This window comes from Sphaerodactylus townsendi, linkage group LG12 (assembly GCF_021028975.2).
Source record: "Sphaerodactylus townsendi isolate TG3544 linkage group LG12, MPM_Stown_v2.3, whole genome shotgun sequence".
In the NCBI taxonomy this organism is placed as follows: Eukaryota; Metazoa; Chordata; class Lepidosauria; order Squamata; family Sphaerodactylidae; genus Sphaerodactylus; species Sphaerodactylus townsendi.
In genome coordinates this window covers 56,232,001-56,251,384 of record NC_059436.1, presented here as the reverse complement: position 1 = coordinate 56,251,384, position 19,384 = coordinate 56,232,001, and the positions used below count along the sequence as shown (strand labels likewise).

At 46.4% G+C, this 19,384-nt stretch overlaps 1 protein-coding gene across 3 annotated transcripts in view; it reads right to left on the bottom strand.

Annotated features, from left to right (window-relative positions):
* Window positions 1–19,384, bottom strand: part of SEC16A (SEC16 homolog A, endoplasmic reticulum export factor) — a 49,861-nt gene that overhangs the window by 17,307 nt on the left and 13,170 nt on the right. For all 3 annotated transcript variants that reach the window (XM_048512222.1, XM_048512221.1, XM_048512223.1), the window contains exons 9-19: window positions 16,873–16,934; window positions 15,449–15,587; window positions 13,336–13,578; window positions 11,857–11,954; window positions 11,570–11,651; window positions 10,983–11,100; window positions 3,539–3,650; window positions 2,943–3,048; window positions 2,101–2,241; window positions 1,743–1,856; window positions 995–1,199 (exon numbers count right to left, since the gene is read on the bottom strand). In XM_048512222.1, the coding sequence (XP_048368179.1) occupies window positions 995–1,199; window positions 1,743–1,856; window positions 2,101–2,241; window positions 2,943–3,048; window positions 3,539–3,650; window positions 10,983–11,100; window positions 11,570–11,651; window positions 11,857–11,954; window positions 13,336–13,578; window positions 15,449–15,587; window positions 16,873–16,934 (1,420 nt within the window). The remainder of the gene's footprint in view (window positions 1–994; window positions 1,200–1,742; window positions 1,857–2,100; window positions 2,242–2,942; window positions 3,049–3,538; window positions 3,651–10,982; window positions 11,101–11,569; window positions 11,652–11,856; window positions 11,955–13,335; window positions 13,579–15,448; window positions 15,588–16,872; window positions 16,935–19,384) is intronic.

Genomic DNA, 19,384 nt, shown 5'->3' with positions numbered 1-19,384 from the left:
TTGGGAAGATGTTAAACCGCACTTGCATAAACTTCCTTCGTAATTGTGGTGAAGTAAGTAAAAATATGCTGGGAGGCGCCCATCTGTAGGGGTAAGCCCACAGCCTAAGGGTGAACAGGTTGTAAAAGTCAAGGAGAATAAGATCTGTTTCTTGATGTCTTGAAGTCTCTGCTTAAGAATTGAAAAAGCACGATATTCATTTTGGATAGAATCCAAGGAAATACCAATAGACTGGATCTTTTCTACAATTTGCCTATCCCACCTTGAGCGAAAGGTATTGGAAAGCATTTGCCAGGTCAAACTACAGAGTTTGGCTTTGGAATAGAGACACAACCAGTATTCGAAAGTGGAGACCCTTACCCCCGCCCCCCCCCCCCCCCCAAGAAGGCTCCAAGTGGGATACACCCCTGGGAAGAGCTGGGTATTGCCCATGTATTGGTGACAGCTGCAGGTCCAACTCCCTGATGACCTCTCCCAGTGGGTTCAAATAAATATTAAAAGATTGAGTCCTCCAGAAACCCACAAGGCAATGTAATGGAGCACAGTAAGAATCGCTCAGCACCACCTTTTTGGACTGACCTTGAATCACCTTAACAAGGTGCACCCCTCAGCAGAAGTGCTGGAAAGCAGCCTAGTAGGATATCATAGTTGCTGGTCTCGAAGGCTGTGGAGACATCCAACTGAACTAGCAAGGTCACACTCTGAGCACTGCCAGTGCCAAGCCTCACTATGACCTGTCCTCTTTTCTCAGACAGGAATTTCACACACACACACACACCCAACCCACCCACCCACCCACCCCCACAGATGGGCAAAGGGATTCTTCCAAAAACCAAGCATGTTGACGCCTTGACTTCTTGAGTATGCAGAACGCCTAAGGGAAACAGCAGCCTGTAACCTAGTAAGTGCTCTCATGAGCCCAGAAGCCTGCTAGACTTCTGACCCCTACACTCATCCATAGCCTTCTACATCTGAAGAGGTGGGAAACACCTACCTGAAGGCATCAGCTGGATGTTCTGCATGGGGTGTGCCACCGTAGGCAACAAGGAGGCCAATAATGTGTTGCCAGAACCAATGGTCATTTCCTGGCCAGCTCCCATTTCCTCATGTTGGCCAACACGGTCTAGCTCAGAGCTTGGTGTATTGCAGACATATTGCTGGGGTGTGGATCGGTCTGTGTTGTAAGCTACAGTACCCTCCTGCCGTGAAAGCAACACAGACAGAAATCCAGAAAACATCTCTGTGGTATCACTTACACAGCCCAAGCACCTCACTACAAAAGGCTTCTAGGGTTCACAGCCACAGAACTTAACCTGCTGCTCGGCTGCCCTCCCCTCTCCTCCTGAGCACAGCAGAGAGCCTCCTAATTTACACCAATTCAATTTATGCCTATCTTCGTGGGGGTCTTTCACAGGTTCCCTTTTGACTTGGAAGATCCACTGTCTTGATTACTAGGCTAATGGGAATCCAAGGAGGATCCTGATTGGGTGAAGACCACCAGTAATTGCAAATGTCCCTATTCTTTATGTTGAGCCAAATGCAATTTGAGGAAACTTGTATTTGGTATAGAATAAAGGTGATATGTGTGTGAGAAAGAAAACTTTTTCCTTAAAGCAAAAAAAGATCCTAAGCTCCAATCCTAGATATATTTACTGGGGAGTGATTTTCACAGAACTCCATGGGGACTACTTCTAAGTGAAACAAGTTTTGGATTATAAATTCAGGAATGAGGATACACTCACCCTTATTTGTCCATCTAAGTTTCGAAGTTGCACTAACCAACCTGGCTCAACAAATAATTCCTGTTCTGGTTTCTCCTTCAACTGTGGGTCAAAGAGTCGTAACTGTGAAGATATCTGAAAGTACAGCAATGAAAATGAGGCCCGTGTGCCATGGAACACACACAGTTTCCAGGGTTTCTTCACTGATCTAAGAAGGGGAAGGCACTGTTGCGGCTTCAAGCTCAGTCAAAGCCACCTTCATGGAGAGCCCAAGAAAGCTGAGAGGGACCACTCACAAGCGGAGGAATGCTCTAGCCAAACAGCCAGCCTCTCATCTGACCAAGAAAGAGTTTCCCCACCACAGCCGCTGTTACTGTACCTGGATCAGCTGACTGATAAGGACAGGGGAATAGCTGCAAGGGCTTTGAAGGACAGCTTTGGAAATCACTTCACAATAATGGAACGCTTGTGCAGCAAGGCCCATCTCGGCCAATCGGCAAGCATAGATGAACTTAAAAACCTGCAGGAATTCAAGAGGCATAAGTGGTTGCCTAGCTAGACACCACACAACAAGCTTGTAGAGGTCACGGGCAGTGCTGCACTGACATTCTGAGTCCTCAGCACCAGCAACACTCTGGGTGTAGCTCCAACTACATGGTACATCACTGGCAAACCCCCAAATCCCCCCACCCCAAAACACCCAGCAAGTGCAGATTTCGTCTTGGCAGCTGCCAACATGCAGCCAGAAGCAGCAGTGGGGGCAAAGACAAGCCCCCACCCCAGCACAAAAGTTACAGCAGAACTTCCTCAACCACTTCTCAGCAGTGGGGCTGGACCCCATAACTCCCCCTTGCACTGAGTCTTCATCCATCAGAGAAAGCCTGCTTTATGGATACAGATGTTCTCCCACAGAAGACACTCTCTGTTGGAATAACTCTTCCTCCACCTGGCAAAAAGGTGTCACTGGACCCAGCACATTGCTCTCCACTGGCAAGAGTCATGTGGCAACAGCCCCCACTGGAGAGAGCCAGCCTGGGAGCAGAGGAGAGCCTGGAGCAGAGCCAGCCACCCCTGCTCTGAGCTTCCTAGAAGGCCTGCTGCAGGATGGAGGCAGGCTTGAATCCTGCTGGTCATCTGCAACCAATGTCAGAACTGCAAGGTTTGGCAGGCCCCAGGCGCAACTGCTAAGTGGCTATGCAATGAGGAAGAGGAGACCCAAACCTGGAAATTGGGCAAACAGCACGCTGAAGTTCCCAGGGATTGGGCGTATTCATAGGCTTCAGTCCTTTGAATAGCTTCATTGGTGGCAAACTTTAAAAGAGGTAAACTATGAAAACAGAGAAAATGCACTCTTAACCACAACACACAGGCTTGTTTATTGCATGCACTTCAGTTTTTTACCATCCAGTCACAGCTAACTTATGGCGACCCCACAGCACAATTCATTTGTTACAAGGGCTGGATATGACATAAATGTGACTTCACTGGGTCAGGCCCAGGGGTGGGCAGAGGGAGTGGCTGCCTCGGCTAGCCCCAGAACAGAACCAGGTGGGGGGGGGGGGGTAACCTTGACTGATGAGCCTGCAGTAGGACAGGGGAGCTGCCTTGAGAGGGCTTATCAGGTCTAGCCCGGTGGAACTACAACAGCCACAAGCCACGGCTGCCAGACTGCCCTAAATGGCCACCTCAAACCTCCAAAGCAGCCCAGAGTGCTGACAAGCAAAGGGCCATGAGAAAGGAGGCTCGTCCAAAAAGAACAGGCAACGAGGGGGAGGGAGGGAGAATGGGGAGACAAGTGGAAATCCATTTCCACTCACCTGTGATTTGACCCGATCAGCACCAACTTTGCTGTTTTCTTCATATATATTCCAAATCCAACCTGAGCCATCAGGTAGCAAAAGTGAGCAGCATCCAAGAGGCCTTTTGAAGCTGCAACAACAAAAAGGTAAAGTTTCCCCTTCAGTCGTATCTGACCCTGGGGTACCACTGCAAGCAGCAGGCTTTTATGGGGTAGTTTGCCATCGCTTTCCCCAGCTATTCTTTACCCCCTAGCTATGTGCTAGGTACTCATTTACCGACCAAGGAATGGATGGATGGCTGAGTTGACCATGAACCAGCTGCCAGGATATCTGACCCACAGGGGGCTCGAACTCCTGGCCGTGTGAGTGGCAGTCCAAGCACTTAACAACTACACCACACGGCTCCTCCAACAACAACAAAGCCTTCAAGAAATTGCACCTGTAAGGCAGGATCAGTGAGCACCACTTTGGCCTCACTTCTCCTACTCATTTCATGGCTCACATGTGCCATCCATCAATCAAAAGAGCCACATGACCATGGGATGCTCTCTGCACATACTCTCTGCCACGGCATCAAATGTAGATATACTAACATTAAGTCCTGTTTGATAATCACAGTGTTTTAAATGACAAGAGTGTATAGTTTTATAATTTCCCAGAATGACTTCTTCACTCATGTTCTAAAAGTCTTAGCTTTTTAATATGTATATTGAGAATGAAAACCATGTTCTGTTACTTGAAATTATAAAACAGAAGTTGATTCATCAGGAAAAATTGTGGATATGACTGGTTAAATGATAGCCCTGAGAATCTTGGGGAAGGAGAACAAGAGTTAGAGAGTAGGCACCAGCACTTGGGAAAAGTGACCATCTGAAAAACATGCTTGTTGGGCGGAAGAGCACCACAGACAGTGAAAGGTTTATCACCAATAAAAGACAACATAGGACAGATAAAGTTACAGTTAACAATGTATTGTTGAAGGCTTTCATGGCCAGACTCAACTAGTTGTTGTGGGTTTTCCGGGCTGTGTGGCCGTAGTCTGGTAGATCTTGTTCCTAACGTTTCACCGGCATCTATGGCTGGCATCTTCAGAGGTATATCACAGAGAGAAGTCTGTTACGCAGACTTCCAAACACTGGACACAGCGTGTAACAGACTTCTCTCTGTGATACACCTCTGAAGATGCCAGCCACAGATGCAGGTGAAACTTTACGAACAAGACTGACCAGACCACAGCCCTAAAGTGAACAGTTTGGGTGTGTTACGAGTATCAAGATCATAAGAACATAAGAACTAGCCTGCTGGATCAGACCAGAGTCCATTTAGTCCAGCACTCTGCTACTCGCAGTGGCCCACCAGGTGCCTTTGGGAACTCACATGCAGGATGTGAAAGCAATGGCCTTCTTCTGCTACTGCTCCTGAGCACCTGGTCTGCTAAGGCCTTTGCAATCTCAGATCAAGGAGGATCAAGATTGGTAGCCATAGATCGACTTCTCCTCCATAAATCTGCCAAGTCCTTTTTAAAGCTATCCAGGTTAGCGGCTATCACTACCTCCCGTGGCAGCATATTCCAAACCCCAATCACACGTTGCGTGAAGAAGTGTTTCCTTTTATTAGTCCTAATTCTTCCCCCCAGCATTTTCAATGTATGCCCCCTGGTTCTAGTATTGTGAGAAAGAGAGAAAATTTCTCTCTGTCAACATTTTCTACCCCATGCATAATTGTATAGACTTCAATCATATCCCCCCTCAGATGTCTCCTCTAAAGAGTCCCAAACGCTGCAGCCTCTCCTCATAAGGAAGGTGCTCCAGTCCCTCAATCATCCTCGTTGCCCTTCTCTGCACTTTTTCTATCTCTTTGATATCCTTTTTGAGATGTGGCGACCAGAACTGAACACAGTACTCCAAGTGCGGTTGCACCACTGCTTTATGACCACTGCTTTATGCAGGCTTTATCTTTGCGGTTTTATTATCAATTCATTTCCTAATTATCCCAGCACAGAGTTTGCCTTTTTCACAGCTGCCATGCATTGAGTTGACATTCCCATGGAACTGTCAACGAAGACGCCCAAATCCCTTTCCTGGTCTGTGACTGACAGCACTGACCCCGTAGCATGTACGTGAAGTTTGGATTTTTTGCCCCTATGTACATCACTTTGCATTTTGCTACATTGAACTGCATTTGCCATTTCTTAGCCCACTCACCTAATTTATCAAGGTCTGCTTGGAGCTCTTCGCAATCCTTTGTGGTTCTCACCACACTACCTAATTTGGTATCATCTGCAAACTTGGCCACCATGCTACTCACCCCTACTTCCAGGTCATTTATGAATAGGTTAAAGAGCACTGGTCCCAAAACGGATCCTTGGGGGACACCACTCCCTACATCTCTCCATTGTGAGAATTTCCCATTTACACCCAACCTTTGTTTCCTGTTCCTCAACCAGGTTTTAATCCATAGGAGGACTTCCCCTCTTATTCCTTCACTGTTGAGTTTTCTCAATAGTCTCTGGTGAGGAACTTTGTCAAAAGCTTTTTGGAAATCCAAGTAGACAATGTCCACTGGTTCCCCCTTATCCACATGCCTGTCTACACCCTCAAAGAACTCTAGTAAGTTTGTAAGACAGAACTTGCCTCTGCAAAAGCCATGCTGACTCTTCCTCAGCAGGTCTTGCTTTTCTACATGTTTTATAATTTTATCTTTAATGATAGATGCTACTAATTTACCAGGAATAGATGTCAAACTGATTGGCCTGTAATTTCCAGGGTCCCCCCTAGATCCTTCCTTAAAGATTGGTGTGACATTGGCCATCTTCCAGTCTTCTGGGATGGAGGCCGATTTCAGGGATAAGTTGCATATTAAAGTGAGAACATCAGCAATTTCATGCTTGAGCTCTTTAAGAACTCTTGGGTGAATGCAATCTGGGCCAGGGGATTTGGTAGCATTTAGTTTATCAATGGCTGCCAGAACTTCTTCCTTGTCTACCACTATCTTCGCTAGTTCCTCAGATTCGCCTCCTGGTGCAGGAATTTTCCTCACCTCCTCTTGGGTGAAGACAGATGCAAAGAATTCATTCAGCTTCTCTGCAATCTCCCTGTCATCTTTTAGCACACCTTTTGTTTCTTTGTCATCTAAAGGGCCTACTGCTTCCCTAGCTGGCTTCCTACTTTTGATGTATTTGAAGAACTGTTTGTTGCTGGTCTTGATGTTCGCAGCCATGCGTTTCTCATAATCCTTTTTTGCCTCCCTTACAGCTAACTTGCTTCTCTTTTGCCACCATTTGTGTTCCCTCTGGTATTCCTCCCCAGTCAAGTTGGACTTCCATTTTTCCTAAAAAGACATCTTCTTTTTTCCTGATAGAAAAATTTTCCTCAACCTCTCTCTTATTGGTATAACCATGGTGGCTTTTTTTTTTGGACTGGGGTAACTCCTTTCCTAACTTGCAGAAGACACATTCCCAGCTTCTGAGCTTTTAGTACTGTGTTTTTTTAAATAACCGCCAAAGCATTTTGTGTATAGTTTTGACTTCCTTCTTGTGATTTTCCCTTTCTAGCTTCCCATGCACTTTTCACCCCTCATCTTTGAGAGAATTTCCCTTCTCTGAAAGCTGAATGTAACTACATTATTAGTTGTTTCTTGTTTGCATGCAGAGATATTGAATCTGACAGCATTGTGATCGCTGTTCCCTATCGGCTCAACAACACTGATTACTGCACCAAGTCCTGGGTCCCACATAGAATTAAATCTATGATCACCTCTCCCCTGGTTGGTTCTACAACCATCTGCTCTAAGCCACAGTCACTTTTAGGCATATCCAGGAAATGTTCTCTCCTTACTAGTGACCTGAACATGCATTTTCCAGCTTCTATGTGTAAGGGATAGTTAGTAAATCACCCAGGCTACTCATCTACACAAGTTTTTTTGCTTTTGTTGGCCCCTCCAATTTCTTTTTCCATCTCAGAATCCTCTTGTGCGCTTTGGTCAGGGGGACAATAATATATTCCTAATATTAAACTATCCTTCACCCCTGGTATTAATATCCACCATGCTTCTGTAGGGGAATCAGCTCCCCTTGCATTGTCTATTTTATGTGACACTATGCTCTCTTTGATGTAGATGGCAACCCCACCCCCATAACGCCTGTCCTATCTTTCCTGTAGAGTCTGTAACCTGGGATAACAGCATCCCACTGGTTCTCCTCATTCCACCATGTCTCTGTAATGCCCACTATATCAATGTCCTCCCTCAGAACTCTGTACTCCAGCTCCCCCATTTTAGGTCGAAGACTTCCACTATTAGCATAGAGACACCTGTATACTCTGTCTCTGTCCCTAATCTGGGATTTATGTGCTTTGCCCTCTAGCCTTTTGTAGACACTATCGATTATCACATTGCTATGCTCTTCGCTTGTTTGTGGTTGATTTAGAACAGGGGTAGGGAACCTGCGGCTCTCCAGATGTTCAGGAACTACAATTCCCATCAGCCTCTGTCAGCATGGCCAATTGGCCATGCTGACAGAGGCTGATGGGAATTGTAGCTCCTGAACATCTGGAGAGCCGCAGGTTCCCTACCCCTGATTTAGAAAAACCTCCCTCTCTGTCTGCATCCCCATGGACAATGTATTCCAAACCGAAGTCACCTCAGCTCCTGTCGGCTTTCCCCCAGGAATCAGTTTAAAAGCTGTTCTGCCACCTTGAGCGACAGCAGCCTGGTTCCTCTTTGGTTGAGCGCCTGCAGCCTGGTTCCTCTTTGGTTAAGATGAAGCCCGTCCCTTTTGTACAGGCCTGCCTTGTCCCTAAAGGTTCCCCAGTTCATGACAAATCTGAAACCCACTGCCTTATACCACCTTCTCATCCATGCATTGAGACCTTGTATCTCCGCTTGCCTAGCTCGCCCTGCGCGTGGAACAGGTACCATTTCGGGTTCAGTTACCGGCTACATTTCCCAATGTTGTTGGTGGCAATGATTCCACCCCAGCACTGTCTAGCAGCCTACTGAGTTTCCCTGAAAATAAGACAGTGTCTTATATTAATTTTTGCTCCCAAAGATGTGCTATGTCTTATTTTCAGGGGATGTCTTATTTTCTCTCAGTGTTTCTGTTCATGCTGGGCGTATGCTTCTAAACAAAACACTTTAGCTACGTCTTACTTTTCCGGGGATGCCTTATATTTACGCGCTTCCAGCAAAACCTCCTACTACATCTTACTTTCTGCTGGGGATGAAAATGCTTATAATTGGGAAACAGGGGTATCTGAACGAAGTGTGACATCCGCAACCTTCGCACAAGGCAGGCAAGTCACCATGTGGTCATCACGCCTCTCACAAACCCAACTCTCTACATTCCTAATGATTGAATTGTGTACTATGAGGAGCCCCCCCACCTCCCTGAGGGGTATCCTCAGTGCGAGAGGATATCTGATCACCAGCTAAGGAAGTGATCCCATCTAAGGGAGCATCTTCCCCCACCTCAGACTGGCACCCTCCATCCCCCAGACTCTCCTTCTCCATGACATCTGAAGAGATGTCACCTTGGGAGTGGGACCCGGCTGTTAGGTCCCTCGTCTGTCATCCACTCTGCCTCTCTCAGCTTCTCCAGGTCTGCCACCTCGGCTTCAAGAGAACACACACGTTTCCTGAGTGCCAGGGGCTCATTGCAGCGAGGGCACACCCACAACTTCTGTCCTAGTGGCAGATAGTCATACATGTGACACTCAGTGCAAAACACTGGAAAGCCCCCACCTCCCTGCTGGCTTCCTGCCTTTATATCTATTTTTGTTTAGATATTCAAATATTGACTTTTAATGAGTGCCTCCCCCTTAAGCTTTCTATACCTTCTACTATCCCTCAAGATATGTTCTTATTTAGTAAAACACCTTCGCTGCTTCCAGAAACTGGCTCAGCAACACAGCTACCGTGTTTCCCTGAAAATAAGACAGTGTCTTATATTAATTTTTGCTCCCAAAGATGCGCTATGTCTTATTTTCAGGGGATGTCTTATTTTTCTATGTTCTGTTCATCGGGCATGCTCTCAAACAAAAACTTTGCTCACTGTCTTCCCTTTTCAGGATGCCTTTTATACTTCTACCAGCACTTCCAGCAAAACTCTTCTACTTAGGGTCTTTATTTTTCAGGGAAGATGTCTTATATTCAAAGTTAGGGTAATAGGTGCCTCCCACCTCTCAAAAGCCCCACCTATCAGCAGCCTCAGCAGCCCTACCTATCAGCAGCCCCAGGACAAAGAGAAAAAAGTGAAAACCCCTGTTAACCCCTTTTAAAAATACACTGTTTAAAAGATGTCACTCAGCCCTTTCTGACCCAGTCCTCTTCTCCACTGCTTCTCCTTTCTGCTGCTTCCGGACACTGACTGAGCAGCACAGCTGATAGGAAGCCCCACCTCTCAGCAGCCCACCTCTCAGCAGCCTCAGCAGCCACACTCAGCCCTTTCTGACCCAATACTCTTCTCCACTGCTTCTCCTCTCTGCTGCTTCCAGAGACTTACTGAGCAACACTGCTAATACAGTGACCTGATACAGTGATTTTAAGGGGCTCAGAAGGAGGACATAAAGAAATGTGCAAGGTTGACTCTGAAGCTATCTACTTACTCAGGTTGCTAAAACAGATTTTAATAATTTAAATTATTGTGTTTTCTTAATAGTTTCTTTAAAAGGAATTTTGTTAAGAATATCACATTGTGCTCATGTCTATTATCCAGTTATCAGGAATAAATGGAGGAACTGATCTAACCCTAAACTGGGATTTTTCAATAAAGAAAAAGTGATCCTGCATATCCACATGCATAGTTTAAAGTTTGGAGTGGAAGCAGTGGCAGAAAGAACAGATGGCCTGCCAGGGAAGCGTCCCACCTGGACCTAGGGCAAGCAGGCAGAGCAAGCCACCAGCTGCTGAACATGGCTTCCTGCCCCCTGCCACTTCCGCTTCACTCCTGTGTCTTTGCCCAGCTGCTTAGCAGCCCATTCTGACAGGGCAGGACCATGAATATTGATACTGCAAAGCCCATTGTCCTGATTCTCAAAAGGCACAAGCCTCATCTGAGTTCTGCTATTCACAGTACCTCCCTACTCTGAAGACTGCAGGCAACCACAAGCACAGCTCCAGCTGGCCAAAACCTCACAACTACTAGCTGGAGCCTCTGTGATAAACCAATGGGGCAGAAAACAAATTTTTAGTAGTCCAAACCCTTAACACAGGCAAAGCCTAAAGCAGAAGAGCAGCTCCTGACAGAACTAATGACCAACAGCATTTAAAAATCGATGCTGTGATTCTTTTATTATGCTTAAATTCTTTTTTGTGGGTTTGCCACCTTGAATTTTGAGAAAGGAAGCTGTGATAAACCAATACGGAAAGAACAGAAAATTTAAGAACTACTGCCATCTAAGTGCATTCACAAGTCTCTCTGTTCCCAGAGATTCTCTCCCCCGCTCCCGCCCTCCCAGTGGTTTACCAAGTGTGTCGCCCATGGTGGTGATTGTCCTCAATTCCACATCCATATTGTAAGTCAAGTTGGACAGGACCATCGCCAGGTGGGGTCTCCAGTCCCCCCACTTCTCATCTCCACAACACTGGAAAGAGGAGAGAGGCTTATAATACCAGTTACTAGAGGACAAGTCAAAGGAAGTCACAAGGCCATGTCAAGTTGTTTTAATCAAGGCAAGACTAGTCTCAACATAATACTGGGGGCGGGGAACAGTTGGTACCACAGAAGGCTACATGGTTTGAAGGGACTGATACAGACTGAGCAGTAACAGTAATTTAAAAACTGGACGCAGGACAGATGAGACTTGATGTTCCCCATTTCTAAAGACTGGATATAGCACCATCACAAATCTGCCTCCAGACATACAGAAAGTGAATGTTTTTGGGATAACTGGAATCCCAAATGGGTTTAATTATAAATACATTCACAAGGAACAGGACTACCAGTTTTCATTCTAGTCAAGGCACACGTGCAGAAGAACAGCTCTTAATTTAATCTGAAACTGTTTCTGGGCCTGCAGAGAGGCTCAGAAGCTGTCCTGTGTTTGGACTCACTGTGGAAGCAGCAGGCATCCTCCCAGACATGAGCTGGTAAACTGTCTGCAGGGGATCATTAGCAGGAAGACTGTTGGCAAACCTGGCAAAAGAAGAACACCCAAGACAGGGCTAAGTGCCAGACTGGAAACCAAATCAAGAATCCTTCAACGGAGGTCACCTGCAGCATCTTCACTGTAGCACAAAGAGGACACTCAGGCCAGTGTCCTTCTCATCAGAGGTATGAAGTACAGTTAAACCTGGCATCAACCGTTGGTTGAAATAAGGTGAGCAAAGTCTTTTCTTACCTGGTCATCACTCTTGCATGGGTTCTGCTGTCCATTTTACTGGCAAGTAACAAAGCATGACCCCACAGCCCATGCTTCATGGCAGATTCCAGAGCATCCTTTTAATACAGAAAGGAGCACAACAGTCAAGTCAGCTATGAATGGCAGGATGGAAGACAGTGCAATGCATTACACAAAGGACTGCTGATCACCTCAAATGACCTCTCACCACCACAAGGGTCAACACCTCCCAGTCCCAGGATTTGATTCTGAGAAGGGAGGGGGTCAATGGGCCACGTGGAACAACAACTGCCCAGCTAGTGCCAAGACAGATATGGAAAGCAAGAAACCCATCCAGAGTCTGAGCTGAGTAGGTACAGATTGTATTGCCGAAGGCTTTGACGGCCAGAATCACTGGGGTGTTGTGGGGTTTCTGGGCTGTATAGCCGTGTTCCAGTAACATTTTCTCCTGATGTTTTGCCTGCATCTGTGGCTGGCATCTTCAGAGGATCAGAGAAACTAGAACACTGCCATACAGCCCAGAAACTGCACAATACCCTAGGCACAGATTGTTTCATCTCCAAAACAAGAGAAAAGCTCTGGTGGGAGAAGGGGCAGGAAGAGTGGTGACTGCAGATCCCCCTAAAGACACGCATGTTTCCAAGGAAGAGGGAAAGAGTTCTCTAACCCCAATGAGGCTTTTCTTCCACTTGCAAAGTACCTTTCTGGTGCAAGCCACTTTCTGATCATGCAAGATCCTGGACTTGCACGAGCTGAACGGCTAACCCCAGGGGAACAACCTCTGCAAGAGGGCCAAGGATTGAACTGGTTCTGTTCCAAAAGCAAAGCCTGTGTTCTGCTGCTGGACCACACCTCCACCCCATCAAACATGGACCAGTGCAAGGGGCGACCTCCCCCTCACACTCCCGGTGCTAGGGTGGCATGATTCTGGAGGTTAAATATACCAATGACAAGACCAATGCAGCTTACAGTTCATAAGCAAACACCCCACACTGGTGGAAGTTGAAGCTATGCAAAGAAGGGGGCATGCAAGCGGCAAAGGTCTTGTGGGAATGGGGTGTGCTTTGACGCTGTGCCATGGGATCCCCATGGGATCAACTCCTTGTCACTCGGGCCACCCCATGTTCATCTTCACTGAAATATGACCACATGAACAACACAGTTACATTTTCCCTTAAGGAGTGAAGGGCAACTATTCAATGAACTGGAAGGCATCCCTGGAGAACAGCGCTGGGATTGAGGGCAAATCTACAACTTGACCCCAGTGGCCCCCCCCCCCCCCCCAGTCACTGAGAATTCCTACCACCACTGGTCATCATGAGTTCCATTTTGTGGTCACACTAGAAAGTGGGGTCAAGATATCTAGAACTTTGAATCAGGATCTTACTGGATGGCTTCATCAGAGCAAGGTGAGAAAAGGCTTGTCCTAAAACAAGAAACCAAAATACACCAAGAAAGAAGTCCAGAGTTGCTGTTCACCTTCTTACGACCATAAAGCAGAAGCTCCCTGAATCGCTCTGTCTCCTTCTCAAGGCTGTCGATCGTGGCAATGAGACTGTCTGTGAGGAAAGACAGCTGAGCCTCCCCGGACTCTTCTTCCACCTGCTCCACAGCTTCATTTGTGAAGTCAATCAAATTCGCCTCATTGGGTGATTTCCCAGGGAGCCACACAGTTTTATGATCCTGCAGTAGTAACTCTGCAATATCTGTGCCTACCACTGTCTATAAATAAAATCAAGAGAAGCATTTGGTCATGTAAGTGGCTTGCTAGCACGACATCCTGAAACACAAGAGGAACCTTGACTGTTGGAGGGGGGAAATGCAGTGGAGGGATTCAGCCGGTTTGCACTGGTTCAGTAGAATCGGTACCTGACCTTATGGTTGAGCTTCCATGAACTAGTTGTTAAAAGTGGAAGCTCTCTAGGAGCCTTGGAGCTGCTGGTGTCCCTCCACCCAGCTGCTCTGAGGCACTAAAAGCCCTGTCTCCCCCTCTCCCAGGGGAGCAAGGGGGATTTTAGACCAGCAGCGGCAAGGCCCTACTGTCTATTAGCTAGACACCCCCACCCCCACAAAAAGTTCCTCTGCAGCTGGTAAGTGGCAAACGGTGGGAGGTTGTTAAATGGGTTGTTAAATTATTAGAATCCCACCACTGGGAAAATGGTGTTCTGAGCAGCTATGATCCCCATCAAATGAAAGGATGCCTTGGAAAAACAAACTACAGGCAGCAACCTTTGGAGAGCAGCATCTATCAGCAGGCCCTGCCCTTGAATTAGCAACTTTCTGTCACAGAATCATATAGAATGGCTGAAGAACATTTTATTCCTTTGCAAACAATCACTGAAACATGTGTGACCATTTGGTCTAAATATATTAAATTCAGCTCTCCATCATGTGTGTGATGTAACCTTCCTTTTATCATTCATGATCCACTGAAACCTCCAGGCAAGATGACTGTAATGCATTATAGGCAGGGTTGCCCTTGAAAATAGCTTTAGGAAGCTTGTAGGTACAGAATTTGTTACAGGGCATCAACAAGGTGCTGGTTACTGTAAAATGTCTTTTGATATCTACAGGACAAAGTCTATTTCTGTCTGTAGACAGACAAATCCAGCCCCTACTCTGACATTCTAACTACTATAACAGACCAGCCCTTTCCAGTCCTCATGTTAAGTGTGTTTTGACACACTGGTTGGTTGACAAGTAAATGTGATACCAGAGGAGGAATGCTGCACTGCACCCTCCTTTTTTAGGCAGCAAGTTCCTTGACTTGTCCAGGCCCCCAGAGTTGGATGTTTGCAAATACTTAAAATTCACCACTGTTGTTCCATTTCCATGTGTGAGAATTTGCCCCAAAGAAGTCTCTTGATGGTTTTAATTTTCAAGTCTCAAACATGGCATTTCCCCAAGTCTCAAAAGCCAGGCAGCTCTTTTAACTTAAATGTTACTGTCAAAAAGAGATGCTTTCCCAGGGCAGAAATCGCCACCCCCGCTTTTCTAAATTGTGCAACTGCAAACCGCATATCTAGCTAACAGACTGCCTTTTCCCATATGAGCCCATGTCCCAGCTAAGGTCACTAGGTGCCTCACTCTGGAATAACATGCCAATGACAAGACCAATGCAGCTTACAGTTCATAAGCAAACACCCCATACCCCACATTCTCAGTGTGCCATGTATGTGCCCTCCTATCTACCCTTTCCTTCTGTAAAAGATACAAAGTGGAATTAATTTGATGTGTCTTTAGGGGAAACAATTAATGAATATCTCTGGCAGCTGACAGTGACAATATTTTAATGTGACATATTTTAATGTATGTGTTTTAACTATTTTATAATTGCTTAAGTGTACATTTGTTAATCCACCCTAAGCACTGTGGAAAGGCTCAAGGAGTGGGGTATCTCCTTGCTGAACTCATTCTTGCAACAGCTCTGTTAAGGGTCAACCATGGAGACCACTGGGATCATTATGGCTCTCACATCATGCATATATTCTAATCAACAACCTGCTACTGAAAAGCTGAAGGAAACAGAGCTGGAGCTGCAGGTGATGAGGAGGGATTTCACAAGGTTTATAAGAAAGTCAAGAATACATACCCCGTTCTGCCTGCACAGAAGAACAATGAAGTCCCAGAGCAGCCGTGCAGACTCCCTGTCGATTAGCGCTTCATTCTGACAGCACCGCATAGCTTTGTTTTGAGCAAAATTAATAACGTCTACTTTGTGAGTGTCATCTCTGGAAGACAATGAGAAGGCAGCAGTGATACCAAGAATTAGAATGCAGGTACTAATGACCAAAGCTATGATCACAGTCAACAAGAACAGCCTCCTCCCACAAACACAATCATACCATAAAAGAAAAGAAAAGGAAGCTGTAGAGTCAGCTCGGCAGAAGGCATCAGTTATTTTGCCCTTCAGAAATTCTGGATTCTTGCTTGGCCCAGGTGCCACTGCCTGCCTTGTGCTGGCTGCACCCTCCTGAACAATGTGGCAGGAAGAGGTGGCTTAATTCCTGTAATACAGGAGGGGGGATCGGTCTGCTCCTCTCCTATTTTCTGCTTCAACTGGTTAATCTTTCACAATATTTGTACTATTATAGATTATATGAGAATGGTGCGACTGTAATTTTGGTAACAATATCAAAATTACAGAACAGTCAAGACAGAACAGATGAGAGGGCATTAAATAGCATTGGTCACCACTGAAAACGGAAGCACCTGATCACAAGACAGGCCTCCAAGTGTCACGCCTGCTCCGATTACAGAATGGACCACTGGCATCTCCAGCGAATGCTGCCTCCTCTGACGGGCAAGGGCTCTATAGGGCCTCTGGCAAAGGCAACTGCGGCCCTCAAGCAAAGTCTCTGGCACAAATGCCATCCCAGTTGCTTTTTTGATAGAAAACACAGAGTGGCTGAACAACTTTCTCCGCAACAGCTCACGACTTATGATTTCCAGGGACATAAAAATAGTTTTCAAAAATCAATGGATTGGGGTGATGGCAAGCTTTTCTGTTGTAGCCAAACCAACACATTAAGTTGAAAGATGTCACATTACTTTTTTTTCACAAGAAAGACTCATGCAAAGAAGCACAACAGTGAAGCAGTTATGTTAGGCTGACACAAACTGGGAAACATTTACCCCACCACAAAGGGACAGATCCTCCAGACAGAAAACTAACTACACAATGCCAACAACATTGTTTCTGTTAGTTTTCTAATGTCTTGGGCTTGAATTGTGGTTATTTGTAAATCATTAATTTCTGCTGCTCCAACAGAGGTGACAGCTCTACTTGGTGACAGCTGAAATTTGGAGCTGGACTTGAATGGGGGCTGGGGGGGGTATGTTTTTCCCACTTTCCCCCCAAATTAACTAAAGGTAGCAGGGACTGAACTCTCAGTGTGCCATGTATGTGCCCACTGTCCCCAACTCATGGCCCCTCCCACATCAGATATGTGCACAGGAACCCAGAGTGACCCCCAATGCCATGAAAAACAGGCTCTTAAAATTTACTGAACATACTTGGTTAGAGGGCCAGGAAATGCTCTCATCTCCTCTTGTTCTGAAGAATGCTGCAGGGTCACCTGGAAGTAAAAAAAATAATTCACATGCCCTAACACTGCATATTTTGCTGGCCACACAAACCCAATGGGTCTTGATGGGAAGCAGACTTGCCATCATGCTGGCTCTACATTCCAGGAGTTGCCCGTCAATGAAACAGAGTGAGGCATGAAAGTGAGTCGATTCTGCTTGAAAACACACGGTGCATTCCATCACTCTACTCACTCATGCCATGATTCTCTTACTTTCACATGACAAATAATTAAGCCCTTTCAAAGCCCATTTTTCTCTTTGCCTGACTCCTGTGAAGGTCATCTGCATGTACGCAGATCTGACAATTACATGATACACTACAGAACAAATTTAAACGACAATTGACTGGATTCAACATACAATTTGGGGAAGAAGATGAGAAAAAGGGATGAGGGGAAAAACTTTTAATGCAAGGCTAGGAGATGCTGCCAGAGAATCCAAAAATACGTGTGATGGTGGCGGCTAAAGGAAGCCCCAAGAGAGCTCCTGCAAGCCTATTTTTCCTCATTTGCCTTCAGAATTGCAAGACAGATCACTCACCTCGTCAAACTACAGATGGGAGAAATACATGGCACATTTGATTTTTTAAATCTAAATATATAAGGAAAGGACACTCCAAACTGTATACTGCCTTCCTCGATCTCAAGGGAGCATTCGATTCAGTTGACAGGAATAGGCTCTGGCAAAAACTTGAAATCCTGGGTGTGGAAAAAAGATTACTCACCCTGATAAGATTACTACACCATAAAGCCTATTGTCAAGTGAGATGCAACACCTGGGTGAGCTCACACCCAAAAAACTACAATTACAACTGGTGTAAAACTAGGCTGTATCCTTGCCCCTACACTATTTAACCTGTTCTTGAATTATTTGGATCCAGCTTTAAAAGCACTGAACTCCTCCAGCCCCTTTGTGGTAAGTACATTGCTATTCCCATCTTGTTATAGGCAAGACGACGCAATCCCACTCTTAAGAATCCAGAGCAGGGTCTTAATCAGCTGAGCATCAAAATGTGCGAATTACTGCACAAACAATAGATTAAGTATGAACAGCATGAAAACCAAAATCGTGGTTTTCTCCAACAAATACAAAGTATACAGATGGTCTATACATGGAGTTCCCATTGAACAGGTTAAAGTCTTCAAATATCTAGGGATCCATCTACAGTCCAACACCAAGTGGGTCTACAAGACAGAAATGTTATGTAGGGCTACACCCCAAGCTATAAGCAGGGTAAGGTGCAACTTTTTCTATTCTAAAGGGCAGAAACACATTCCCTCAGCCCTAAAGGTATTACGAGCCAAAGTCCTGCAGCAACTCCTGTATGGGGTCCCGATTGTCAGGACCATGCCTGTCAGTATCTTCATGTCTTGCTGTGTGTGGTTTGCAATTGTTTTCCTGTTTTCCCCTTCGCTTCCTAGCAATCTCCTGTTAGCAATTTCCTGGCGCCAGCCCATCTTCAAAGAGGTGTGAAAGGTTCCCAGGTCCTTTGTAGTAGAAACTATAATGAACATTTGGTGTGGCGCGAAAAGGGGGGGATTAAAAGATATAAGTCCTGGATCTGAGCTCTCTAGCTCAGATCCTGCTTTACTTTGTTACTCTTCGCATCACCTGGAATAAACTGCTTTTGGACTTTCCTACGGTCTCTATTATTTCCACGTTCGAGAGTCTGACATTAAGCAGGATCTCCCAGTTTGTTTGACCCGCACTCCGATCCATGGCCGGCAAGGATGGAGCCACAGGCGGGTCCCCGGCTGGCGAACCTGATGAGGGAACGGGGCAAGTTCTAGACAAGGACGAGATGCCCCGTGACCCGGACTTAGGAGATGAGAAGGATGCTCCCATCCCCAACTGACACGATCCTCACTTGGGTGCCGCACAAAGCACCAGCGGTGAGGAGAGCATGGGATCGCCCTACTCTTGGGCTCCCTCTCGGTGGCCGTGCTGGGGGGCCAAGGAGGTTGGGTTGCATGGAGTCCACTGGTCTCACTTAAACCCCATGGACTTGCATTACATTTACCTCGGAGAGGGACTCCAAGCAAGGCAAAGTGAGTGGTCGAGGGTCCAGGTCCACGCAGGGGCGTGGGCCCCTGAGCAAGGCGTGGTGGCCTGGTGGCGGGAGCGAGATGAGATGCGGCAGGAGATACACTTCCTACGGCACATCATGGAACTCCTCTTGGCCTGTGCCGAGGCGGCAGAGCGGGATTGCCAGGGTCCGCCACAGCTGCCGCCGCCGCCGCCACTTCTGGAGGGGGAGCAACCGGTGCCTGCGCCCCCCAACAACGGGCCATGATATCATATTATCATGGACGCAAGAAAGGTTAAACTCCTTTCAGTAAATATGCTGTCCAGTGGAGGAACCCTTATGGAATATGTAAAACCTAGAACCTAGTGTACATTGGTCTATTCTTCTAATCATAATTCTCCTTGTCATAACGAA